Raw genomic sequence first — 27,027 nt, forward strand, 5'->3', positions numbered from 1 at the left:
GTTAAGCTGGTGCCACGGAGCAGAGGAGGGACCAGCTATCCTGGCTTCGAATCTGGCTTGGATCTTGGTGGTAGGGATGCAGGAACGTGATGAGGTGTGAGAGGGCAGGTGACTGTCAGCACAGGCAACAAACAGGGCCTCTGTCCCTGTTCCCTGGCTCTAGAGTTAAGTTTTTATGACAAAGATGAAGAATGAGGGCTGAGGAGCACGACAGGTTGGAAGAGAAATGAAGGTTAAAAAAAAGAAAACCAACCAGAGGGTGAGTTTCCTCAGCCTTGTGAGCCTCCGTCAGGGAAGGGGCTCCCGGGGTTCCTTGTACACAGGCAGCAAGACTCAGGCTTCCTGGGATTCTGCAGTCTCTGGAGTAAAGCCACCACCCGGATGGGTGAGGGACCCATTAGGGTCTGTTTCCTCATTAGACAATGAACTGGCAAACAAGCAGGGACAAAAGGCAGCTGCCCCTCTAGGACTATAGGCCTCGGGCAATAGCCAGTGTGTTCTGGAAATGGGGCTGCCCCTAAGGGCCAAGATGCCATCGTGAGTACATAGGACGGGAACAGGCTAGTGAAGGCTCCCTGGCAGCTCAGCCTGCCGAGGACTCAGAATGGTGGTAGGCAGCAGTGTGGAATGCATGGCTTTGAGGTGGGCCTGGCCGTCTGGGAAGAGGCCGCCGTGGATGAGCTGGAGGCAGAGACTTTGTCGGGTGCATAGACGCTTGGCAAGGCCTTACCTGAGTAGAGTTTTCAGAAACGGAAGGAGAGGGTCTCACGCGTGGTAGGCTTCTTGCACTGACTCATTCATTCATGTCACAAAAACCACTCTGGGCTCTTGGCGTTTCTAGGATTTGTTCATACACAACTCACGACAGACTCAAAAAAGACCAAACTATCAAAAAAGCCCCCCTGTAATCGCCAGGAAGAAGGACCCATGTGGTGGAATCTGGAGGTTTATTTTCCACACCCCCTTCCCACAGGCATCCCCTGGAGAATGCTGTGTACTGTCATCCTGTGCGTCTGAAGCTCTTGAGGCCATAGGGGGGGTCTCATGGCTGTAGAGAAGGCCTGGGGCCCACACCACCTGGCATACTGGTCACACTCCCAGGGCACGCTGCCTCTGGGAGCTGAAGGTCCCCAGCAGCCCAGGAGCCCTGGAGGGCAGAGGCGGGAGCTAGGAGAGCTCAAAGCCCGTGTTCATGCTGATGGCGTAGCGCAGTTTCTCGCGCAGGACGCTCTTCTTGCTGTAGTTGGGCAGCTTGAGCAGGTTGAAGCAGGTGGAGGAGGTGGGCAGTCGGCCGCCGGGCTCCCGTTTGCGGATGGTGAAGAAGCCCCGAAGGACGCTGCCCAGGGTGTCCCCGGTGTCCTGCAGGCATACACCACGGCCGTGGGTTGAGAGATGCTTTGACCTGGGAGCCTGCACAGGTGCCCAAGCAGGTGGCCTGGCCAGTCCCTAAGTGCTGGGCAGAATGCAGGACGCTGCCCTGGCACTGCTGCCTGAGGCCCAGCCCCAAACTCAGGACAACTGGACTTAAGAGGCTAAGTCCAGGGAAGGCACCCCTGCTACTCGGGGCCTGCAGGAAAATCCTGCACTAAGGAATAAGGAAGTTCTTGGGAATGGGGCCTTCTGGTTAACAGGTAATCAGCGGTTAACCAACTGCCAAAGAGTAGGAGACTGTCAAACTAGTCTGGGTACAAGATGTTTCTGAATGCAGCCTAATGCCTCCTCCCTGACTTTGCAGTGCTGTGGCCTGTGGCTATGACTTGGGTCACCTTTCCCTCATGTACAGAGACTGAGGACCATCCAGTGATCTGCACGAGGAAGGAGAGGAGCTCAGGGGGCAGCAGCACGAGGGCCGCCATATCGAGGCCATAGGTTTTTTTTTTTTTTTGAGCTGGAGTATCACTCTGTCGCCCAGACTGGAGTGCAGTGGCCACTCCCAGCCACCACAGCCTCGACCTGCTGGGCTCCGGCAATCCTTCCGCCTCAGCCTTCCGAGTAGCTGGAACTACAGGCGCGTGCTACCATGACCGGCTAATTTTTTGATTTATTGTAGAGATGAGGTCCCGCCAAGTTGCCCAGGCGGGTCTCGAACCCGCGGGCTCAGGCAATCCACTCACCTCAGCCTCCCAAAGCGCTGGGATTACAGGCTAAGCCACTGAGCCCGGCGAGGCCATGGGTTTTACAGGGAGTGGGACACTTGTTTGAGCACTCACCGTGGGTCAGGCCCAAAGCACACGGAGCTGGATAACCCCCAAGGGCCCACTCTCCCGTGACAGATGAGGAATGAAGCAGCTTGCCCTGACATGCACAGCTCGCAGGTGGAGGGCCACATTCAGGCCTGGCCTGTCCACTTCCTGAGCCTGTGCTCACCCTCTCCCATGCTGCCTCTCCCACCTGAAGCGCTGCAGAGACCAGCAGCTCCTAAAACCAGCATGCCTCCCCCCTCCCCCATCCAGGAGCCCTTCCCTGAGGAAGGAAAGAAGGGACCGCCAAGGGAGGGCTGAGGCCCAAATGCAGCCTGAGTTCACGGCGCTCCCCCAGAGCCTGGCTGACTCCACTGCCATTAGAACTGTGGGCCCCTCCTCACCTGGCTCCAAGAGACCCAGCCACCCACTCTGCTGAGGCAAAGAATGGGTAGGGGCCCACACAGTGGGGACAGCAGACAACCCCACCCAAGGCCGACCCTTCCCAGCGTGGTACCTGATCGTCCGATACTTCCACACAACGGATGGAGAAGGGAGGCTTGAGGTAGGCGAATCCCAGCAGTGGGGGCCTGGAGCAGCTGGTCACAAACTATAACACAATGGAGGGTTGGAGGCAGAGCAGGGTTCGCTCCTCCTAGAACAGGCCCCTGCAGGGGTGCAGTGCACTCTGCTCTCTGCATCACTGTACTGCTAACAGCTGTTTAGCCAGCAGTGTGGAGTGACAGAGAATTGTACCCGGCCCAAGAACTGGGACACATCTCACATCTCTTTTGCCAGTGCTGTTCTTTGGGACTAAAACACAAAACTGCCACAGCTGAGAGATGTGACGGGTCATTTGTGAGAGCACGTGTGACTGAGGGCTTAGGACCATGCAAACTCCCAATCAGGGCACCGGTGTGACATCCCCAGGAGGCAGGCCTCCAGCGGGACTGTCACGCATCAGTAGGGATAGGGCGGTGACTGACACCCCTCTTCAGAGAGAGCCCAAGCAAAAACAGCACTGAGGGCGGGCGAGGCAGATGCTAGTGGCACCTATGGAGTGTGGCATGGGGGAGGGGAGCCCTGGGGCAGATGGCATCACTGACCACGCTGCTCATACTGCACCTGGCATCCTGCTTGGCTTCTTGGCCGCATGGGGGAACTGTGTGAGCACATCTACCAGAGCCCCCCTCTTTGAGACACTAACCTCTGAGCACACACACAGAAACCAGGCCTGTGAAGCCAGCAGACTGAGGGGCAGAGTGTGGTACTGAGCGGCCAGTCACTGCCTACTGCACCCTGGGAGTTCCTGGCATTCCCAAACTGTAGCACTGTGTTGTTCCCCCAAATGTACAGCTGGTGCCTGGACAGAGGCAATTGACCAGCCTGGAAATCCAAGTGATACACTTGCACAGGAATGTCCTAAAAAATCACTTCCTTAAGCTCAACAGCCACCACGAATGTGCTGTCTCAGGGGCCTCAGGGGTCTGTGTCTTACAACACCAATATGTGCTCCAAAAGTCAGTAGCAAGTAAGAGTTTGGCTCTTGTCATAAATGGTTGTGAAATTCCTGAGACCATCCAAAGACAGCGTGTGTCAGGCTTCAAAAAAGGGTGTTTTTTTTTTTTTTTTTTGAGTTGGGGTCTTTGTCACCCAGGCTGCGGTGCAATGGTGCGATCACAGCTCATCATAGCCTCGACCTCCACCTCAGTCTCCTGAGTAGCTGGGACTACAGGTACATGCCACCACACCTGGCTAATTTTTTTTTTTTTGAGTTGGAGTCTCACTGTCGCCCAGACTGGAGTGCAGTGGCCGTTCCTGGCCACCGCAGCCTCAACCTGCTGGGCTCCGGTGATCCTTCCGCCTCAGCCTTCCAAGTAGCTGGAACTATAGGTGCACGCTACCACGCCCGGCTAATTTTTTTTGATTTATTGTAGAGATGAGGTCTCGCCTGCCCAGGCGGGTCACGAACTCGCAGGCTCAGGCAATTCACTCACCTCAGCCTCCCAAAGGTACAGGATTACAGGCTGAGCCACCCACCGAGCCCGGCTTTTTTTTTTTAAATAAAGGTGAGGTCTTGCTATGTTGCCTTGGGGTGGTCTTGAGCTCCTGGGGTCAACTGATCCTTCTACCTTAGCCTCCCAAAGTGCTGAGATTACAGGCATGAGCCACTGCAACAGCCCCAAAAAAAGTTTTTTAAAGAAATACTGACAAGAAATATTCCTGTTCTAGTATGTTTTACTCATAGAAAACAGAGCAGCAGCAGCTCACATGCAGAAGGCATTATTTCGCTTTCACACAACACTGAGCATTCCTGAATGCAACCTTGCCCAAGCACTCCTGGGATGTTGTGTGTCACATGGCTAGACTGGCTTTAAGGAGGAGGAGGTGGACACAGAAGTGTCTGCACATTCCAATCCAGACCAACTCAGATCTGCTGCCTGCTCCAAAGTGGGGCTGGTCACAGGAGCGGGGCATTCTCAACCTCCAGAGACAGGAGAAGGAGCAGAGGGCAGGGGACACTTCCACCACTGCATGTAAGGAAGCATGCACAACCACTTCTATGTTGTATTCCTTCCACCTGGCTCTGGAGCCTGTCCACAGCTGCCCACGTGGCAAGGAAATGCATGTCTAGAGACAGTTTATCCAAAGACATAAACATGCCTGCTGTGTGCAACAGCGACTGCTTGGTCTTGAGATACTGGTCGTCCTCTCTCTCTAGGAGAGGCAGGGGTGAGGGGTTCCACAGGTCTGCAGAGACTGTTTGGCCTGCGAGAGGCACTGCTGGCCGACTCTTCCCAAACCAACTTCTGGATTTGTGTCTGTCTGCCCACCTGAATTCTGGAGATGTGTGGACAGCTGCAGCATCTGTGTGTTTGCTAGAGTGAGGGTCTTAGCAGGATGAACTCTCCTTGGAAGGGCCAACCCCGGGAGAGAAAGAGCAGCTGCATCTCACCCAAGGTGATGCCGTCCAGACTGCCTCAACAAACCGAAACATCCAGAGTAAAGCATTTCCAGGCACAAAATTTACCCCCAGAACATGGCAAGATGTTCACAATACTCTATCAAGTAGAAAAGCAAGTGGTGAAATGATAGGATTCCATCTTTATAAAAATATACACATACATAACACAAACAGGTGTGTGTGTGTGTGTGTGTGTGTGAGAGAGAGAGAGAGAGAGAGAGAGAGAGAGAGAGAGAGAGAGACCTGGTGTCGTAGAAATCCCTACACTTTGATGTCAGTAAAAAGAAACGTAGTGGCACTAGGGGAAAGATTTTGAACATTTACAACTTTACAGACAACAGAATGTCAGCCTAAACAACTGTGTATGTTTTTTGAGACACTGAGTGCGTATATTGTCTATGTGTGTTTTACACCACTGAGAAAAAGGGTACACAGAAGTAGTATCTGGTGAGGAAGAATGTGGACAGGCTAAAATTCTACACTGTAGGAATATCAACTGTTTAAAATTTTGCTTATCTGTATTTTCCTAAGATAAGGTAATAAATATCATTTACTCCTATAATGAAAGGAAAGAAAGAAAAAAGATGTTAGCCAGGCCAGCAAAGGGTGAAGGGAAGGTACAGTGCTGAGCCCAACAGGCATGCCCGCTCATGCAGGGGACCATCCCTACAGCCAGGGGCATGTAGCAGGCAGAGTCTTGCCCCTGAAGCCCCACTCTGGTTACTGTTTGGTTTCCTGGAAGGCCTGCCAATGGGAGAAGCTATGCTAATGATACGAGGTCCTCTGATAATTTCATTTTTTCCGGTGTAAATTCTTCTATCAACTGGCCTTCTAGGTTTTTATGAATGAACAAACACTAGGACAGGTAATAAAAAAAATACCTTTAGAAACATGGCTCTCTCGTCCGGTGTGAAGTCAGAGGCCAGAATATCCCAGAGCCAGATGATGACTCTGTGACTTCCGTGAAAACCACCGTAGTACACCGTGTGCTTCCTGAAAGAAACCAGACATAGGCTCAGCAACACATGCTGACAGGCACTTAAGGACACAGGCAGACATGGTCACTCAGGTAAGTGGCATGGTCACCCTGGCAGGCCTGGTGACACTACTAATTTCTCTTAAAACCAGAAGTCCATTCCTTAATAACCCCGTCTCACTGGAAGCTAAACGAATGGAGAGTTTGAGAGCTGGCCCTCATGTTCCCAAGCAGAAGCTAGTGCGAGATCCTGTGACCCCTTCCCACAGAGCTTCAGAGGGCCCTGGTCCTCAGACCTATTTCCACCAGTCTCTAGGCAAAGTGGCTGACCTTCTGTTCCATGGCAGTCTGGCCAGAGACCAGGGAGGAAGGACATTTGGAGACAGGCTCCTGAAACAGCTCTCCAGAAGGAACTCTGTGAGGAGAGTAGCTGGCTTTCTAAGAGGCCTAAGGATTCTACCCCACCCCCTTACCGTCCCCTTACTTTAAATCTTCCAGATCAATCTCAGCATTGTCACCGGAGATGAGACGCTGCAGCTCAGGGGTTGAGAACATTCGGATCCACTCGGGTTTGATAATGGAACGGAATCCGCTAATAAGGGCAGCTGTCTGGTTTTTGATTTGAGTGTGCATTCGAAAGTGGGCCATCAGATGGATGTAGCTAATTCTGTTGCCAACAAGGAAGAGAAAACAATGGAAGTTAACAGGATGGGGCAGGCTGTTACCAATGGGCTGAAAGAGAAGTCTAGTCATTTCTGAACCATTTTACACAAAAAACACAGCATTAGAGCATTTCACCAAAATACTAACAATGACAATGACAGCACTCCTGAATTGTACACTGTGTACCACTGGAAATGCACTAAGCCTTCAAGGGCATTACTTCATTCATTCCTCCCCCTCAAAATCCATGGGTCACATCAGGTAACTCCCTACTATGTTGTCAACAATCAAGGTGAGACACTCTCCAGGTTAGAAGAGGGTCCTTCTTTGAACAAAGGAAGCTTTTTGGACTGTCATTTAATCTTATCCTCTGGACATAAACCAACTAAGATACCATTCAGTCTTCCAAAAAGCTTTAAAAAGTATAGAAAAATTGTTTCATGTTGAAACTTTAATCAAAACCTTGCTAATCTGAACCAAGGGTATAAAGCCATGAAAAAAGCAGAACTGCAGGATGCTTTAAACACACGCAGCTGGGTGACCTAGGTTTGGCTGGGAAGTCAGAGCAACCAACAACAGTTCCAAGCAGAGGGTTTTTTACACCTGCTTTTATGACCACAACAACCTCACATACAGAGACATAATACAATACAATTCTTTTGAATACATTCCAACAGGCCTGCTTGTACCACTGGCTTCTTAGCAAATCATTTATACAGAGATGAAAGAACTTGAGTCCAGTTCAGGTGCAATTCTCACAAATTCCAAATTAGTACAGTCCAAATACATCTAAGTTAGTGACCTTAAAAATATCTTTACTAAAAAAATTCTCCAGGAGCAAATCTGTACATTAATACATTCAAATATGTATTATTCTATTATTGCTACTCCTTCCATGTACTCTTTGAAGCACGTCACTGATGCTGTTCCATTTGATAGAGCGAAAGAGGGGAGGGAGAGGAAAGGGATGGCAGGGGAGGGGGGAGAGGAAGAGAAAGAGAGAGAATGAGAAACATTCAGCATCCAAGAAGTGCAAGATTAAACATTACCCCTAAAGAGGGGTACACTGGCACTACTAGGCCTTGTGAGTCAGTCTACTGAACTGAATAGCCTTGCCCTGATGCTGAAGTTCCATGCTAAGAACGTGTAAGAGTCTGTGAGATAAGGTTCCACATAGGAGGTTCCATGGCAGGACAGGAGGCTCACTCCAGCCTGCACTGACCCACCTCCTCTGACACTATACACAGCAGCCAATGTCTATGTTGGGAGGAGTGAGTGACTTCCTCCCATCATACCCAAGTCATGATGCCTGGTGACATGTGGCCTCGCTGGGGATGGTGGGATTTGTGTGACACGTCATATAAACCGTGATGTTGCTATCACTGCAGACATTTATTAAGCCCCTCCTTTGAGCCCAACATCCTGGAAGATAGTCATATACTTTATCTCACGTGCTGCCCTCTGAAGGAATGGTTGCAGGTTGCATGGCAGGCAGAACAAGGACTCAGCCCTGCTCTCCCTGATTCGGAGCTGGGCCCTCTCCACTCCCTCAGGCAGCCCCTCCCAAGTGGCATTTTGTTCCTTCTAAGTTTTCAAACTAGCGGCCAAAGGGCAAGGCTGGGCAAGGCTGGTGTATTTCGATCATGGAAAAACAGAGTCTGTTCTTCTGACTATTCTGACAGTTTAAATAAAACCTCCCCAAGCATGCAAGTGGACCAAACCACCCAATCGGGAGGAACATGATGCCTGGAACATTGGACTGTGATGTGCATCTGATCCAAATGACTCACCAGATGGGGCTGAGCCCACACTTGTCACTAAAGAAACTGATTAACAGTTCAAATGCTCAGCTGAGCCTAGTGGCAGAAGATTCATAGATTGACAAAGGGACCAATGTCTATTCCTCATAGCAGGCTCTATGGTTTTAATTAGGTGACAATACGGCCGGATGGAGACAGTGCAGGGACCAGAAAGGTTGACATTTATGATAGATTCCTAAGAGCCCATTATGTGGCAATAGCTTCTGGGCCTCGAGTCTTCCCGATTTCCCATGTTTAAGACCTCTGTTTGCCACATTGGAATTCATCACCATGTCTTCTCGGCAACAGTGTTTTATACAACTGCCACGCGCTATCATTCCAAAATGATCTGCTTCTCCAAGGTGTCTTTCTGCCTGTGTGTCCTCTGGGTTCAGGACAGCATGCCTGAAGAGCTCAGAATCCATCTGTCTGCATCTAGAGCTGTCATTAAATTCCTAAGAGCACCAGGGCCTGGGTGCCTCTGACCTTAGAAATGTTACTACAAAAAACAAATTGTCAGTTCTTATTTTGCAAATCGAATTTAATACAATTCCGGCCTATGAACTGTAACCAGTAATTTCCATTATGATATTTATGGCCTCTTTCTACTTCCATCTATCTTAATAAATTCTCCACGTAAGCCCGGAGAGCCAGAATAAAGTATTTTCAAGTGGTGACCTTAAAATATAATTGCTATACTCACTTATTTTCATTTGTAACAGGAATGGTCTTCCCTCCAGGAATCAGTTCATGGCAAACAAGCTGGGGGAGAAGAGGGGGAGTAATTACCAGAGAGGACTCCAGTGGGGAAACAGAGCTTCCTGAGGCTAAAAGGGCCTGCTTCAACTGCCCTGATAACGATTAAATTAAGACAGTATGTGTTGGGGAACAAACATTTTTCACAAAAATTCAAGGCTGAAATATCAACAAGTAGACCTAGCATGATCAATATACAAGGTTTTTTTCTCATCCAATCCTTGTTCAAACATTTGTATCAAGGCTTCGGAATGTCATGGGGGGAATGTGTTGGCATTTAGGAGCACAGCAGGATGAGTAAATGAATGTTGGTACATCCATATGCTGGAATACTGCGCACTATTACAAATATGATGAAGATGTGTATTTATTGGAAAGGTAAAGATCATATAACACCAGGCATGGTATGGTATCATTTCGGCCAAAAAAAAAAAAAAAAAAAAGGATATACATGCCCGAGTCTGGAAGGACAGGCACACTATCAGGGACACCCTCTGGGTACCAGCATCACAGGTGGCTTTCATTTTCATCTTTATGCTCATATTATAGCCAATTTTCTGTTATAAGTTTCATTATTCTTATAGTCCGAAGAGAAAATCAAGTAGGTTAGGAGAAAGTCTCAAAATCTGATTATAGATTTGTTTAAAAACTGCTTCCCTCAACTTCAAGAACACTTCTGTGGATCACCTAATAATTAAACACAAATCATTTTGAAGTTCATTTTAATAAGAATTCGGTTACTATACTATAACTCTACAGATGTAGAAAGGAAAAACAGTGGCCCTCAGTCTCACTGTTGTTAACATCCAGGGTGTCACCAGAAGGCTTTAAAGCTGAAAGGACCCTTAGGAATGCCCCGCCTGGTGTTTTCCATAAGCACTCCAGGAACAACCAGTCTGTGAGCTATCATCTGGAGGAGCATCACTGTGAGACAGTATTCTTCCTTCTTTGAAGGAGTCTGTGTCAGAGCTGGAGAAGCCTGAGGTTAGCTCAACTGCACTTCAGTGTCTTTCTCATGGGCTGCTGAGAGCCCTAACACACCAGCCTGCCTGGTGGCCTCAAAGGAGGAAGCCAGGTCGTGCAGGGTCCACAGTGGTGTTTCCAGACTGGCCCAGCCGGGACTCATATTTGGCAAATGGTGCTTTTTTGAGAATGTGGCTCAGGGAGACTGAGTCACCTTTCTGAGGTGACCAGGCCTGTGTCTAAGAGGACAGTTCTGCACTAAGAAACTCCTGGCACAGATTCTGTCAAGCAGCCCTTGCTTGGGCCACGCACACACAGTGCCTCATGCAGGGATGGACGAAACTTCAAGAGAAGCCAAAGGGAACACCTGTGGGAGATGGTGGTGCTGCTGCCGACTCCAGGGCCTCCACTGGCTCTGCTTTGTCCCAGACATGAACAAGGACAGGCTTCTGCTACAGACACCACTCAGGTGGCATTGGCCCCCTCTCTAAGTCATAATCCTCCATTTGTAACAGCTAATCCTCACCATGGTAACGAAAAGCAATGCTACAAATGGGAAATTACCCTAGTAAGTGACGTAAGCAAAGCAGTCTCTGTGGGGAGTATCAAAGGCTGGGAAACAGGGAAGGAAAGGGGGCTGCCCCCTCTTCTGGCAAGGTGGGAGAAGGACAATGGGTGGGAGGGGAGGAAGAGAGACCACACAGACCCTCAGCTTGTACCCCTCTCTCTGGGGAAAATACTAAAAACAGGGTAGATGTCAGGAAGCTGCAGAGGGAAGACAAGGAGAGCTTGGCCTGAGAGGCTGACCTACCTGCCCCATGACGTCCTCATCGTAAGACAGAGTCAGGCCCAGGTCAGCGATGTCTCCATCATAGCGCTAAGGAAACAGAGAAGGGGAATGTTGGGGACCGGGAGCATCAGCCTTGGGGAGCTGAACTCTCCCCATCCTCCAGGTGCTCCCAGGCGGTGTTAGCCACCATGGCTGCGGAATGGTTTGCAGCAAAGGAGAGGTCGCCTATGCTCCTGAGGAAGGAGGCTGTCAGGACCAGCCAGGGGGGGCGTGCCCACAGGGATGTGGGGCATGCAGTGGCTATGGAGATGGCTGGAAGGGACAGGTCAGGAGCTCTCAATCCAGGCAGCGATGGCAGGCAAAGTTGGACCTGCAGGGCTTCTGTAGCTAGGATTTCTCACCAGAGCTCGACTGAGCTCGCCATTCTGCACTCACCTTAATAGAAGTGAGGTTTTTGTAGAACTCGGAGTCCAGGGAAGGAAGCTCATCCACAGAGCTGTAGAAGACGCTGTGGTGGTGCCCGAGCAGCTGGCTCAGGAAGAAGAACGCGAAGGGCACGTCCACCACAATTCCCTGCAGGAGAAGGAAAGAGCAGCTTTCAACTGGGCCACATGAGGTTCTGACTCAGTAACTAGGTCAGGTGGTTCAGGCTGCAGATGTGGCCCCCAGTTTTCAATCTGGAGAGCAGTATCTCCATTACATACCAAAGATTGTTAAGTGCCCTGGGAAGCTACAGAGCAGGGGCTAAGGGCACAGGCTTAGGAGCTACACTGAGATCAGGGATCAGATCTCAGCTCAGCCACTGCCAGGCCTGGGATCATCAGCCTTCTCACCTCAATGGGCACAGCACCACATCTCAGTATGGGGACCGAACAAATGCAGTACTGACCCTGCCTCGGCCCTCAGTGCAGCTGCGGTGACAGGTGCCAAAGAAGCACAGAGGATAGACTCTCGCTCGGAGGCATACCAGGAAGCTTCCGAGAGGAAGAACTATCTAAGCCAGGCCAAAGGCAGCACGAGACCCTGGTACGAGGCCCACAGGCTGTTCCAAGGATGGAACACAGATCTGGGTGGCCACAGCACTGGGAAGGAGGGTGGGTGTGACGAAGCCAGGGACAAAGCAGGACCTGCTCAGTCTGATCTTGCTGCAGTCTGACTCGATGCTGAGGGCTGTAAGCAGGGAAGTGACAGATCTGCACTTCATGTGGGAAATGGACTGGAGGAAGTCAGGAGGCAGGGACCCAGCTGGGTAACTGTGGAACAATGCCAAGGAAATGCCGACAGACTGTGCCAGGTCATTACCAGAGGGTGGGGAGAGGAATGTGGATTGCAAGATGAGAAGGGAGTCACGCAGACCCAATGATGCCTGTCCCAAAGGACCACAAGGGTTAGGTGGCTAATGCACACCACTCACAGGGCCAGCGGGCCCTAATTCCTCTCATCAGTACGATTACTGCCAGAGGTAAGGGAGAGGCAGAAGGCAGAGGCAAGGCCCAGAGTTGGGAAGGACATCAGAAGAGCCAGGAAGTCAGGCTTTCTAGATGCTCAGAGTCTCCTAGGTCTTACTACAATTGCATGTGTAAAGAAAAAACATGTATGCCTGGGTAGGTCTTAATGGGATTTGTAATTTTTAAAAATATGAATCTTCTTAAGAAATTGTCTTTATTTTGCAGATAAGGAGAAAGGCACAGAATGAGCCTATAGCCCTTTTACTAGGCAGAGGAGGACTGAGTGGTGCGCAGGCAGGGATTCAGATGGGACATCTGACCTCATCATGCCTTGGACAGAGGCCTAAGTGCAGAAGCTGTTTCTGCACTTAGGGAGAGCTGTTTCAAGTGTGGAAGTGTCCAAGGCCTCCCTCTCAGCTGCTGCCCGCTGCTGGCACTTCCGTTTGGACAGCACCTGGCTCTCGAGGGCTCCTTGGTGAGAGGAGCACTGCCCAGGCAGCTCACTTCCTCTGGGGCTGGGCCCCGGGAAGGCCTCACAGCTCTGGAGTCCACTGTGTAGGCCACAGGCTGCCAACGGGCCTGGGTTGAAGCTTTACCTCCTTCCTGGGGGGTGGGCCTCTCAAGACCACGTGAGGGGGTCCCGCCCCAGCACTCAGTGGACAGGAAGCAGGTGTGTGGGCCTCTCCTGAGTCTGTAGGGGTCCACACCACCCTGACCCCATGAGGCCACAGAGTAGAAGCTCAGATTCCCCTCCTCTCAGTAACAGTGAAGGTGACAGCTTCAACCGACCTGGGGTGACAGGTACCAGGCACTGTAGGAAGTGCTCACACTTGTCACCTCATCAACAGCCATCCAGAAACACAGCTTTTGTCTCCACTTACTACTGAGAAAATAGGAAAGCAACTTAAATGTATGCGGTCACATGGTCGGCCGGGAGGAGCTGTCTTGTCCAGCTGCCATGGGCCCTGTCCTATCTTCTCGTTCCAGTCTGTAGGCCAACATCCACACATCCCCAGCCGTGAAGCCCCCATATAACACAGGACTTTAAAATGCTGCCCTCCCACAACTGGGACTGGACTCCATGTGGCGACCTGGCTCTGCATACCACAGGGAGGCAGATAGCTGGCTTAGCACAAGGGCCAGCCTGGGTTCTAATTCTGCCTCTCTCACTTAACAAGCAATGAGCATTTGGACAGTGACTTCTTGGGGCCTCAGTTCCCTCATTTTTAAATAATCAGGAAAGCAGCAGCCATGTCACAGGACGGTCAAGAGGATTAAATGAAAAGATGTGTGCAAAGTGCCAGCACTGGTATTTAACAAATCTTTATTCCTGCCTATTTCCTCAATCATGTCCTAATGACTGTTTACACAGATGGGCCCAGTGACACAAACATATAGAAGCAGCCCCTGGCGCCGCTGACATTTCATCTTCCATGTCTCTGCTCCTTAAGGTGCCTACCTCATACACAGCCTTCCCCAGCATCTTCCCCACAAACTCAAAGAGCTGCAGGTAGTTCTCGTGGATGTAGGATGTGGGCGAGGGGTACAGCCTCTCATCTCCGCTGGTTGTCTGCAAGGCAGAGAGATGGAGAGAGGCCGAGAGGTTAAGTGCCCATTAATGAGCAAGCCTGGCTCTTCACTTCTGTTTATCACCTTGAATTTGGCTGCTGTCAATCCTGCTCTTGCTCCCTTTACATACCTTAAACAGGTTGAGGGCTGGGTCAAACACCCTCTTGATGATCTCTTCCAAGAACTCCTTGAAGACACCGTCTTGATCAATCCCGGCCTCATCCATCCCAAGGTCATTGACAAACTTCACCCGGATTACACCCTTCATTGCATGCTGGGAGAGCTGCCGGAGCTGCTCGTAGCCATCCTGTCGGGAGCAGAATTACAGCCATCAGCAACCCAAGGCCTCCCGCATAATTCAGGGCTCCCCCCTCAGGCTCTGCTCCCCACACAAAGCCTGCACAGTGTAACTGCTAAACGTGGGAGTCAGGACACGGCCCTCGGGAAGAGCAGTTCTCACCTGCTTCTGAACAAGAGCCTATCAAAAGGGGGATCCACTGGGGATGTGGTGGTGCTACTCCTGGGCAAAGAGAGTCTGATCTCGAGGGGTCACAGAGCCACACGATGAGGAAATTAGGCAAAATGAGTCATGATGAGCTCTTGGCTGTCAGACAAAGGATGGAAAAAACCAGGACAAGGTGGATCTCTCTCTCTCTCTCAATGCTAAGAATATCTTTTAGCTTGTGGTTTAAAAAAAAATCAAACTTATAAAACACCATAACATAAAAAGTACTCCTCACCCCTCATCTTCTCCAGTCTTTCCCAGATCATGAAGAACCGTGTGAGTCATGCTGAGGAATTCTGGCTATATCCTAAGGGCAACAGAGCCACAGAAGGGTATAGGCAGGGTGCAACCTGACTGGCTTTCTTAGAAAGAGCTTTCTACCAGCAGCAGGGCACATGGATGTCAGGGACCAGGTGGGAAGCAGAGACTGGGTGCAGGAGGGATGTTGGACCTTTGGCTCGGGGTCATCTTATCCTCCCTATTCAGAACTCAACATGCACGGCCACCAGAACCAACTCCAGCATTCTTCTATAAAATCATCTTGTCTCTTGATTCTAACTGCCCAGGTCTTCCTGGCCTCTGATTTTGCCATCTGATGCATTCTGAGTGTTTGGGGTGCTGAGGTTTTTATTTCAGAGCAGGGACTTTACAGGGCAGGGCCTGGGAAGAGTCCTCTAGCCCAACATGAGAGGTCCCTAATGTAAACAGTTATTAGGACATTGGTGAAACCAATGCCATTAGATGATGTCACACAGTAAGTCACAATCAACCGCACCATCTATGGAGGCCATACCACATTTCTCCCTTTCAGCTACAAGTGCAATGCTGCCACATGCCTTGCTGACATCAGACAGACCGTCTCCATAGCATCCACTTGGCTGCCAGTCTGCTCACCTTGTCACCAAGCAAATGAGCCAACTACCAGTATGGCAAGCCTTATTTTGGGGAAGTTTGCTGCCTTCCTGCCATGCTCACAGTGACCCGAAGGCCTGTCCCAAGGGCCTCTCAGTGGAATGGCAGATGTGAAAGCACTTAGCATGTTTCCTGGCTCAAGGAATATCTGCTGGATTCAATCCTCAGTCTTGTTTGACCAGCTCCACACAAGCCTCTTTTTTACAAAGGGGAACGTGCCACTGCCTCTTCTCATCTGTCTCCTGCCCCTGCAAGCTGGGTGGTGGCGAGGGTGGTGCGAACACCTCCTGGGAAGATGAATGGGAGCCCAGCATTCCTCCTCTTCAGCATTTCAACATGCAGACAGAGAACACTAGCCTGGGAAAGGCAGGCCTGGCTCCCAGGCCTGTCCCTGATATCCAAGTGACCTTGACTGAGAATCCAACTTCTCCAGCCTCTGTTCTGCCTCTGACAGGGTGAGGGGAAAGGGCTAGATGAGAGTACGTTTGAGAGTTCTTCCAGTTCTGAAACGGTAGTTTTGGTCCCGATCTACCCTCTGGGGGAGACCTTCCTGCAGGACTTTAACATCCAGAAACCTAGTACAGAAGCACAGCCTTCCACACAAGCCATGAGAAGGAAACAGAATACAAGTCCAGGATCCCATGGGTCTGATGGCAGCTTTTTGATGCCCCCTTGTGTCCAAATCAAGCAAGAGCAACTGGGCGCTCAGGTTCCAAGAACCGGGGTAACAATAAAAGGCCCTCTCCCCCTCTCTGATGGAAAATCAAGAGGAAAACGGACTTTCCCTAAAGCCTAAGACAGAGCTGTCCTTTGACAATCCCCAAGGGAAGTATTTTACAGAGGAGGCCCAGAGTAGCTGGACGTCAAGTGAATTTCCCGTAAATAGTGACACTGAAGTTCAGGGCTTCTGCCACTCCCAGGAGATACCACAGTCGATACCACTGCAAGCTGTTCCAGTGGGTATGACAGGTGGAGGTACAAGGGCTAGAGACAGGGGAGGTGCATCCAGGTCTGATGAGGAAAACGTTAGAAGGAAATTTCTACAACGCAGCTGGGCTTTTTCTTTGATTCAAAAGCAGAGGTTGCAAGATGGTGGCCCACAGGTTGAATTCAGTGGAATGAAGGGTGTCATCTGACCTACTGCACTTTACAAAATTTAGTTAGTTCACAACACACAAGGTCTGAGGATTTCACACAAAACCCTGAATCTTGGCCTTAAGAATTCGGAGTGCTGTGGAGCCCACATCTCTACATGGCGAGTCCAGAGAGCTGAATGAAGGATGCTCCTCTGGGGAGGTATGTGCTCTTCATGTACCCACCCATCTCCACATTCCCCGGTCCTGAGGCTGGTGTCAGTTACCATTTGTTACCTCACTCACATGGCTGTTTTCTTAAGAAGAGGCACATAGACCAAGGAGGCTGTTTCAAGGGAAACAGGAGAAGTCATGGAAGGCGAGGCTATTTCTATCTGTTGAGCATGCAAACAGCGTTCCTGCAACAAGACCCACTGTCAGCTTTGCTCTTTCATGTGGCCCAAGGGCCCTGGGGTGTTTGCATTCCTTCTGCCTACCTTTAAGAAAACCAAAAGCATCTGCTAACACATGTTGCCTTTTTCAACCATCAGTGGCCAAAGGAACTTGTACAAGTTCCCCAGTAAGAAGCGATGCACTAAGGAAGAAAATGAAGACGCAGAGGAGGAAGAGCTGCCGCCCTACGCCAGTTGCTAGTGGATGTGGCTCTCTGGCTGCGTGCTGCTGTGGAGTCCCATGACTGTTCCACACTGCAGAACACACTCAGGAGGAACAGTGGCTGGAGTATGATAAAAGGTCTAAAGGGCACACATGGCAAATCAAGCCAAGCCTCTCCTGGGATTGAGGACTGTGGTTCAGTCACTAATTCCACTGCTGGCAGGACCAGCACATAAGGGCAGGCTGTGCACTACACAACCCTGGGTAAGGCTGTGGCATGAACAGCACAGACACTGTAGGTAGGTACAACCATGACAACCACGTTCCAGCAGACTGTAGTCAGGGTCTTGTAGTCAATATACTATGACTATTTCCTGACATATGAGGATAGAGTCCCTATCTCCAATTTATATGAAGTTGCCAGAGGGTAGTAACTCTGGACAATGGGCTTGCCTAAGATAGGCCACTTCACTTGTATCTCCTAAGTTTCTGTTGCCACTTGACTCTGTGATAAATGTGTTTCTCTGTATGGCATAGTAAATGCAACACCTCCATTCCGCCTTCACATATTCAGTTGGGAATCTGGGCAAAGTGTCTGCTGGGACAAATGAAGCTTGCACACATACAAGAATGTCAATGCAGCTGGCAGCTCCTATCCTTTCAAAGAAGCATGAAGGGTTTGATGCTCTAAGGGCCCTCATGGGGCAAAGGAAGACACTGTGGGGCTCTAGCACTAAGGACGTACTTAACCAAGCAGCTACTGAGAACAGTCAGTAGGACAAATGATCCCTTTTCTGCTGTCAGAGCCTGGATTTCAGAGTTACGAGATAGAGAAGAGACAAGAACAGTTCACAGGCACTAGATCACTCACTACAAAGCCTGCGGTTCACAGAGTGTACTTCGTGGTGGGATTCCATGGGCTCATGCTCACCTCCAGCATCCGGGATCGGCGGATGGTGATGTGAGTGACATGTGGGGAGGCGGAGCTGGTTTCCACAAGCCCCAGCTTCTCCTTCTCCTTGGAAACCATGGTTCGAAACAGCAGGACTCTCTGAAATGAGCCAAGGTGGGGCCAGAAACAGGGTAAGTGACCAAGCAATTCCATAAAAACACTCTACAAAATTACTGAAATTTAAGTCACATGAGATGGGATGCCTTGACATGTGCCACCAGCTAGAAGTATCTTGTGAGAGCAGTAAACACTTCCCAGAACACTTGGCATTAGACACACAGCTGAGTACATGCCAAGGAGAAATGCTCCAGAAGGCATGGTCTGGCTGCACTAGAGTCCAGCTAGGAACAGTCCAGGAGAAAATCATTCTCCTTATTCAGTCAATAAGCCACTGTAAAAACCTGGTGGCAGAACAAGCTACACAGGCTTCTCTACACAGTTGGGTCTGCTCTAAAGGAAATCAATACTATGCATTTAAAAACCAAACAATTCAAAGGTATTTTTTTTCTATTGTCAGAAATTTTAAAAATGAGCCTACAGTATAAAGGTCTCTGACCTTTACATCTGCCTCCTCTGTGCCTTCAAGCCTGTCACAGTCCTACCAGCAATATTTCTCAATTATTGCTTGAAAAGAACCCTCTTCTTATTCTAAAGACTCTGATGGGTCTCTTTAGAAAAGCATGACTCTCTGTCCTACCTGTGTATGAGAGTCACAACCCTACTAGCATTCAAATAAAGGCAACTGAATGAACTCTAATCATAGTCATTTTTTCTAAAAATGGATATCTCCCCTAAAGCCAAAAGCTATATTAAATACAAATAAGAACAGTAATAGCACTAATAACAATAAGAACAATAGATGCAAGAACAATAGTAATAGTGTGAACTAAATACGGGGGAAGAGGATAGTTTCTTTTCATTTAATCATTACATTAACTCTATGAAGTAAATATGTCTGTAACAGAGAAAGTAATTTACTAATAGCCTCCTAAGAAGAAGGGGACATGGTATTCAGTGGAGAAATTACCATCAATGAAGCAATTCAATATGTCTGGTCTACAAGTCTAGAAACGGGCCTGAAATGCTCTGAAGAGTATCAAAAGCTCTGGGGGCTCCAGGGCCATGCAGTAGGGAGACAGTGGGCTGAAGACCCAGTGAGGGAGCCAGTGATGTGAATTAAGGGTGCTTCCGCCTCTCCCTCCTATAGCAGGGAACTGCAGGACTCTGGAAACAGGTACTTAAGGTGTGTGGGGCCGTGTGGTGTGTGACACAACTACTTCCTGTGACCCCAGATTTTCGGCATGATCATCTAGAGTGACGGATGCCATTTTCTGGAACATGAGGCAGAAGATAAGATTCATGTCTGGGTCAATCCAGCATGGGGTGGGGAGAGTGGAAGACAGAAGCAGAACTACAAGACAGAGACACAGCCCTGGATTTCCATGGGACGTGGAAGAAGGTTCAAGGCAACCACAACCAGGTTCCAAGGACTGGGGATGGCAGTGACCGAAGTGGGCATCTAGGTAAAGACGACTGTCCCTGTTTTACAGACAAGGAACCTAACTCACTCAAAGTCACAAAGCTAGGGACAGAGGGGTGAGGATCAAGCCAGAGCCCACATATAGACCACCCTACGGCACAGCCCCTGCCCACCCCACACTACTGAGGCCTTTAAGCTGAAACAAGAGGTAGAGGCCTTAATTCCCAGTCAGGAATTTACCTGCACATAAGCGGGTAAAAGCAATGTGAGAAAGTGCAGAGAATAAAGTGCTTTGTGAATGAGCTATACAGAGCTGTGGTTTTAAAAATGTTGAGGAAAACAAGAAAGGCATTACAGTGAGGTCAAGAACAAGGAAGACAGATCAGCATTGATGGCAGATCCTATTACCGTCCTGTGTTCTCCAACAGGAGTATTTCAGTGGCAGAGGACAGCATGTGCACTGCTCGGGGGCATGGAGCCAGAGCTGGAGGAGACAACAAGACAGCCCTTGCCGCCCTGAACACACTGAGCCCGAGGTACTCCTCCAGGATCTGCTGGTGCAACCCCTGGGAAAGGAGGGGTCAGGAGACGAGAAAGGCCCTATTTCACCAGGAGGAGTTTTATGTGCCAAGGACAAACAGCCTTTATGGCAATCTTAAGTAAAATTCCCAAAAGAAAAAAAATGGTGGGCATTAGCATACAGCTTGGATGCACAGGTCATTCCAATTAATCTCAGTGGTTTCCAAACTCTTTTCTTCACAGCACCCCTAGTGTCTCGGTCATTTTTTTTTTTCATGGCACTCCTAGGCCCAAAGAAATCCCTAGCAGTTCAATTTCCTAGGTAGTTGGGGCCTTACAATGGGTATTTATGTCCTAAGAACATAATGACTATATTTAACAAATGCACAAATGCTGAAATATAAATGCCTTTATCTCATTCTTAAAACCTAGCTTTGCAAATATAACATCATTGAAAAGAATGTAGTTCAACTGCATTGAACTACTTTGAACTAGTAGTCCTCATAGTGTTTCCACTGTGTTCTCCTCAAAGACTTAAAACACCCTGTGGCAACCCCAGGCACTGCAGACATATGGAGTGAAGGTTCCAGACTATGTGTTATGAGAATACTATAGTCAAAGGCTGAATTCACAGACAGAGGTCTAGGATGAGGTGGCACGTTTTAAACCAGACAGCACCAAACCAGACAAGGCCCAGAAACTGGGGCTGGAGCCTACTTCAAACGAGGACTGTTTGAAGAAGCTAAGGATGTGACACTTGGAAAACAGAAGACTCTGAAGGCCCACAGGAGGTGTATGCAGAACTCAGAAGAGGTACTGCTCTGTAGAGTAGAGGTGTCAGTTCAGGGGTTGCTCAAGGAACAAAGTGCAGAAGTTACAGAGAAGCAGAGCGGCTAATGAAGAGGAAGGATGTTCCACCGTGGAAGAGTGAAGCTGTAGCACAGCCTGTTTTGCAAAGCTGTACATCTCCTATCAGAAGCAAGGTCAGGAATGTGCAGTAGGGCCTCCCTCTGAGGGCACATTTGACTACGTAATCACCGTAATGGCCTTCATTTCTGAGAGTCTGTCAAGTGCAGTAAGAATTTAAACAGCCACATTGTTTGCACATCACTGCTTGAGGGGAAAGAATAGCAACCATAGGTATTAAAGTCAAGGTCGAAACAGGATCAGAGAGCAGTGAGAATTGAGTATCTCTGAAAAGTGAGATTTAATTTACAAAAATGTGATTTATACTCTTCTAAAAATGTTTATTTTGTAAAACAAAGAAAATAGAGTAGGAAAAAAGTGAAAGAGCACAACCTAGACTCTCAAGAGCTTCTTCTAGGATGAGCACAGCATTGTCTTGGCATCTGATGGGCACTTCTGGAGTGCCCACTACTTACCAGGATGTGAGCAATGCTGTCTCTCATTTCCTGGATATTCCTGCCACAGCATGTGACCGTTCCCGTCTCTTGCTTCCCCTGGGTGTGTGACACCACACTCGACTCCTCCTTCTCTCCTAGTACTGGTCCTTTGGGTACTGGGTCCTGCAGGATTCTGGGCCTCGCTCCCCGGATGTCTCACTCTGTCTGGTTCCCTAACTACCATACCCACATCCACATAGGCAGTCAGGACACCTGGGTGCTGTCTTCACGTAGTCTGTCTCAAGCCTAGTCCTCTCCCCTGAGCTCCAGGCCACGTGTCCAATGGCTTCCAGAAGGCTCAGACTCCTCACATCCTACCTGCTCAGAGCTGAGCTCCTCACCAGTGTCCAGGCCTGCTCTTGCCTTTGCCTCCAGCTCTGGGAATGGCCCTCACGAGTGCCCACCACATTCAAGCCAGAAACCTGAGCCCCATCTGAATGGCTCCTTTCCTTCCCGTCAGACCCTTCCACTCTCTAGGCCCTCCTTAAAGATCTCTAGGCTTGATCATCTTTTGCCTCCTGCATCCCAACCTTAGGCCAGGCCATCTTGCTTTAATGCCCTCTGCCTCCAGCCAGTCCTCCACGTTGTAGTCAGAATGATCTTCCTAACTCGGTACAGTTCTAACCAGGCACCTCCTAAACTTAAAACCCTCCAGTGGCTTTGGATAAAATCCCAGCTCCTGGTTAGCAGAAGGCCCTTCCTAGTTATAAGGCCCTTCTTGCTCTAGTATCTCCTCAGCTCCTCCTCAGCTTCATTTCTCGCCTCCATTGTCCACCTTCTCTCCAGCAGCACTCCATCCTCACTTGGGCCTTCATACACTGTCACTTCTGTCTGCAGAGTCCTCTTCTGCCCTCCACCCCAACTACAGCCAGGTCAGGTCCCCATGGCTGGGCCCCGACAGCACCTGTCCCACTCCCCCAGAATTGTCAGTTCACCGTGTCTTCTCCAGCTCTATGTTTCCAGCTCTTAGCATAGCACATGCCACAGAGTAAGAGAAATCACTATTTCCACTGCTGAATGAATGACCCCCATTTAGTCATTTCCAATTGCTGGAACAAAGATGGAAAGTCAGGAACCATGTGGTGGAACAGAAAGAAACTCCAGGGGCCCAGCTCTGAGGACAACTCACGTTTTTGTGAGGGATGACATGAGGGATGTACTGCAGGATCAGCTGTGCTCGCTTTCTGTCCTTGTCGAGTTCTTGGAAGAGCACACTAGGTTTGAGATCCCTTAAGAAGAAAGACATGGGTTTGGGATAATTAAACGAAAAAATTCTCCAGTGTGGAGCTAGTAAACTACGGAACATGGGCCAAGCCCAGCCTGCTGCCTGTTTCCATAAAGCATGGCTGGAACACAACCACATGCATTCATATATGTATCATCTATGGCTGCTTTCGTGACACAAAGACAGGGTTGAGTAGCTAAATGGAGACTGTCTGGCCCAAAAGCCTAAAACCATAAGGCCCTTTACAGACACCGTCTGCCAGTCCCTGCTCTAGTGCCATGGTTGCACAAGAACTGGCATGCCATGGATAAAAATGTTGACATGCTCTTATGTTTAGCTGTAGGAGGATCCCCCACCCCATCCTCCAAAAAACCTGGCAACTCTGCTGATAAAAACTGCCATGCAACTATCATAACTTGTTGCTCAGCTCAGCTGAAAGACCTCTTCCCAGTCTGGTTAAGAAACGTCTGCTAAATATAATCTGGCTTTGTCGCCATTAATTAACTTTAATCATATTCGGTGTAAGCATCTCTTAACAGAAACAACTGCCAGGCCACATCAGAAGCATCCTGACAGGTACTTCACAGAAGTTGCAGCTCTCTTTACACAGACGAATGGACAAAATGAAGAAGGGGGAAAAACCCTCTCCGCCCTCGAATGTGAGCACTGAGCACTTGGCAGCTCTGCAGCAGGCAGTGAGACAGGGCAGACTCTGGCTCCGGTGAAGCCCCCACTCCTGGTGCTCACTTTCGCAGCCAGTGGTCCTCTGGAGCAAAGCACCGCCGGCAATCCCGCTCATAGAGCACCATCAGCCACCCGTGGACGGACTGGAACAGCTCCAAGGTCTCGCCCTTGGCATTCTCTGTGGGGTAACAAACAGGAGAGCCACACTCATAAAAGAGGAGTCAGAACCAGAGAGGAGGGGAGGACAGCTCGTGTCCTCTGTGGTCACCATTGAGTCTTTGATAGCCCTTATTCTGAATTGCATGTGGAAATAAAGGAATTAAAAGGCACCCCAGGTACATGCCAAGTGTCTGCAGGGCCTGAATACTTCTTAGACACAATCACTCAGGCTGCTTCTCACTAGTGTGTCATCCAGAGGGCCTTTTTAATCTAAGAAGCTTTGGACTGAACAACTGGAAACACCTCAGGAGGTGGGCTCTCATTTGGAATGTGAACTGGCACACGTTTTATCTTCATGGAAGTCAATAAGAAGAATCAAAGGAGATTCAGGACAAAATTAATCGTCATTAATAATCCTTGACACATACATGCAAATCCTGAAGGACATCTGGGAGAGTGAGACTGTCTCTATCCACACTACTATCTTAAGAGGTCACACACAAAGGGTGATGAAATAAGACTTCCAATTCTGTAAATAAATGTGCATCTTCTATTAACTTTGATAGACCATAAAGCTAGGAATTGGGGATGCTATAAACTCTCTGGCCTTTCTGGGTGTAACATCAATCAAACGGCAGTGGACACCTTTACCTTACCTATAATTCCATCCCAGATCATCTTAAACACGAAGGAATTCAGAAAAGAGGAGATGGTCACAAGTTCTTCCAGTTTGAAAGAAATTTGCTCCTCATAAACTTCAATGTCATCAAGGATCCTAAATCAGGCAGAAAATTATTTAGAATTGAGAAAAGGAAGAAAAATGAGATCGTTACTGTTTAATAGACAAAAAGAACAAGGTTAAGAAATAAGCTTTTGGCCGGGCTCGGTGGCTCAGCCTGTAATCCCAGCACTTTGGGAGGCCAAGGATCGCCTAACCCCACAAGTTCGAGACCTACCCGGGGAACTTGGTGAGACCTCGTCTCTACAATAAATCAAAAATTAGCCAGGCGTGGTAGCACACACCTGTAGTTCCGGCTACTTGGAAGACTGAGGTGGAAGGATTGCCTAAGCCCAGCAAGTTGAAGCTGCGGTGGCCATGAGCATGCCGCTGCACTCCAGTCTGGGAGACAGAGTGAGACTCCAACTCAAAAAAAAAAGAAAAAGAAAAAGAAATAAGTTTTCTCTTTTAGAGATACTTATTGTAAAATTTACAGCTAAACTTATATGATGTTTAAAATTTGTTTTAAAATAACCTGGGGGAAGAGAGCAGGTGGGGGTTTAAAGCAAAACTGGCTATGAGGTGGGAACTCTAACAGCTGGAGATGGGCACACGAAGGCTCATTATATCATTTTTTCTACTTTCTATGAATTTGAAAGCATCTGTAGCAAAAGGTAAAAAAAAAAAAAATACAACTAAGAAAATAATAAGCACTACTCTATATTTTCCTTACTCATAAAAACCCAACTCTAACATTATTTTTTTTTTAAGTCGGGATCTTCGTTGCCCAGTCTGGAGTGCAGTGACATGATCACAGCTCGCCATAGCCTTGACCTTCGGGGCTCAGATAATCCTTCCACCTCAGCCTCCTGAGTAGCTGGGACTACAGGTGTGTGCCACCATGCCGAGCTAATATTTAAAAATTTTTTTGTAGAGATAAGATCTCACTAGGTTGCCCAGGTTGGTCTTAAACTCCTGTGCTCAGACATTTCTTCTGCCTCGGCCTCCAAAAGTGCTGGGAATACAGGCACAAGTCACTGTGCCCAGCCTCAACTGTGACACTTTCTTAATTTATGCCTTATTCATTCCTGAATATCAAGGAATCTTGGCTGAGAGTCTGTGTTTACTAAGGAAAGCTGTGGAATCTTATTCCACATCTAGGACAGATACTGCTGACAGTAAGTACTTGATAAATATTTGTGAGTGAACAAATACATGTTTGAAAGAATAGATAAATAAATGAGTCATTTATGAAACAGCTCTATTTGAAAATTCCTAAAAGTGCTCCTTACACTAGAACATGATTCCCTCCTGGAATCCCTTCACCCAGAGTGTCTTCACCACAGCTAGAGTCCTGCTCTCGTCTCCAGCTGCTCACGGAGCCCCCTCCTCAACTATGCTCACCCAGTCTTCCACCTAATGCCCCGATTCTCTCCTGCTAATGTCTTCTAGCCTGAACATAACTGCTTGAGGTCCATTCTGTTTCATAATTCTTCACCAACCTTTTGGGAAAAGGTGGAATTGAAAGAATGCCAAACACACAAGTAGGCACATGTGCTTAAAACACAAAGAAACTGAATGGGAATAGCAGTTATTTCCCACTTTGTGCTAGACATTGTACTGAGTACTTGACATTCCTTTTCTCATATACTGCCTATTAGGTAGGTAAGACTATTTCTATTCTAGTAAGAAAACTGAGACTCAAAGGTTAAGCAACTTGCTCAGAAACAGCTTGGTATTGAAAGGTGCAGAGAACAGTCAGAAGGGCGTCCCCAAGATGGCGCTGCCTCCCAAAGACAACAAAGATCCTAAGTAGCTTTTCCCGCCTGCACGAAACTTAAACCTGTGCTCAAACAACCTCTCCCTATAGAAATGCTACCTCATAGTCTCCTCCAATAAGACTCTAGCCCGGCACTGGCCAGCCCCTACAAGGTTCATAAATATATCCTTCTCCCTGCATAGCTCTCTCTCTTTCTCTCTTGTTTTCTCTCTCTGTCCCCGCCACTCTCTTACTCTCTCTTTCTCTCTCGGTCTCTCTCTCTCTCTTGCCCTTCCTCGGTTACAGTCCCTTCGTGTAACTGCCCCTTTAATAAATCTCTTGGTTCAGACTGGGCGTGGAGTCGTTACTGGTGCCAAACTTCTTTCAGTAATAATAACAGTCAACAAGTATTCAGCCCTTCCTATGTGCCAGGGACTGTGCTAAGCACTCCTTGTCTAATTCTTATAATGCCCCTGCCACACAGATCCAAATGTATACATGTAGTAATCATATCCACAATGATTTTCTTACTGACATTGTATATTTGGTCCCTCTGAATTCTAGGAAAGGAATTCAGTCCCATAGTTGTCAACCTACGTGATGAGGTGCCGGGAACAGTCACAGAACAGCATCAGCATGGCCAAGAGTTGCTTGGGCTCCTCAGTGTCATTGTTCAGGCATTCCAAGAAGAGCTTTAACCCTCCATGGGGCCCCAGCTCACAGATAAATGCCCACAGCTTGGGTAGCAGGTCATCAAGGTAAGTGAGACCTGGAAAAGGAAAGAGAAACCCAAGCTTCAAGTCAGGGCTCCAGCAGGAAAACAAAACCCGTAAACCTGTTAGCAAACACTTAATGTGCGCAAGAAGAAGGTGGGATTAAGAAAGCATGATTACCATGAATAACGATGATAATAA

General features: G+C 48.7%; 1 protein-coding gene across 3 annotated transcripts in view; it reads right to left on the bottom strand.

The window, feature by feature from the left end:
* Positions 1-930: 930 nt before the first annotated feature.
* Positions 931-27,027, bottom strand: part of UBE3B (ubiquitin protein ligase E3B) — a 55,900-nt gene continuing 29,803 nt past the window's right edge. For all 3 annotated transcript variants that reach the window (XM_008072429.2, XM_021706128.1, XM_008072430.2), the window contains 14 exons: positions 26,711-26,882; positions 24,293-24,411; positions 23,541-23,655; positions 22,698-22,797; positions 18,146-18,265; positions 14,240-14,416; positions 14,000-14,110; positions 11,528-11,665; positions 11,114-11,179; positions 9,287-9,345; positions 6,606-6,788; positions 6,027-6,138; positions 2,698-2,790; positions 931-1,359 (listed from right to left, as the gene is read on the bottom strand). In XM_008072429.2, the coding sequence (XP_008070620.1) occupies positions 1,168-1,359; positions 2,698-2,790; positions 6,027-6,138; positions 6,606-6,788; positions 9,287-9,345; positions 11,114-11,179; positions 11,528-11,665; positions 14,000-14,110; positions 14,240-14,416; positions 18,146-18,265; positions 22,698-22,797; positions 23,541-23,655; positions 24,293-24,411; positions 26,711-26,882 (1,757 nt within the window). In that variant the 3' untranslated portion in view covers positions 931-1,167. The remainder of the gene's footprint in view (positions 1,360-2,697; positions 2,791-6,026; positions 6,139-6,605; positions 6,789-9,286; positions 9,346-11,113; positions 11,180-11,527; positions 11,666-13,999; positions 14,111-14,239; positions 14,417-18,145; positions 18,266-22,697; positions 22,798-23,540; positions 23,656-24,292; positions 24,412-26,710; positions 26,883-27,027) is intronic.

Source organism: Carlito syrichta, unplaced genomic scaffold, assembly GCF_000164805.1.
Source record: "Carlito syrichta isolate Samal-C Ts95f unplaced genomic scaffold, Tarsius_syrichta-2.0.1 Scaffold315168, whole genome shotgun sequence".
Taxonomy (NCBI): Eukaryota; Metazoa; Chordata; class Mammalia; order Primates; family Tarsiidae; genus Carlito; species Carlito syrichta.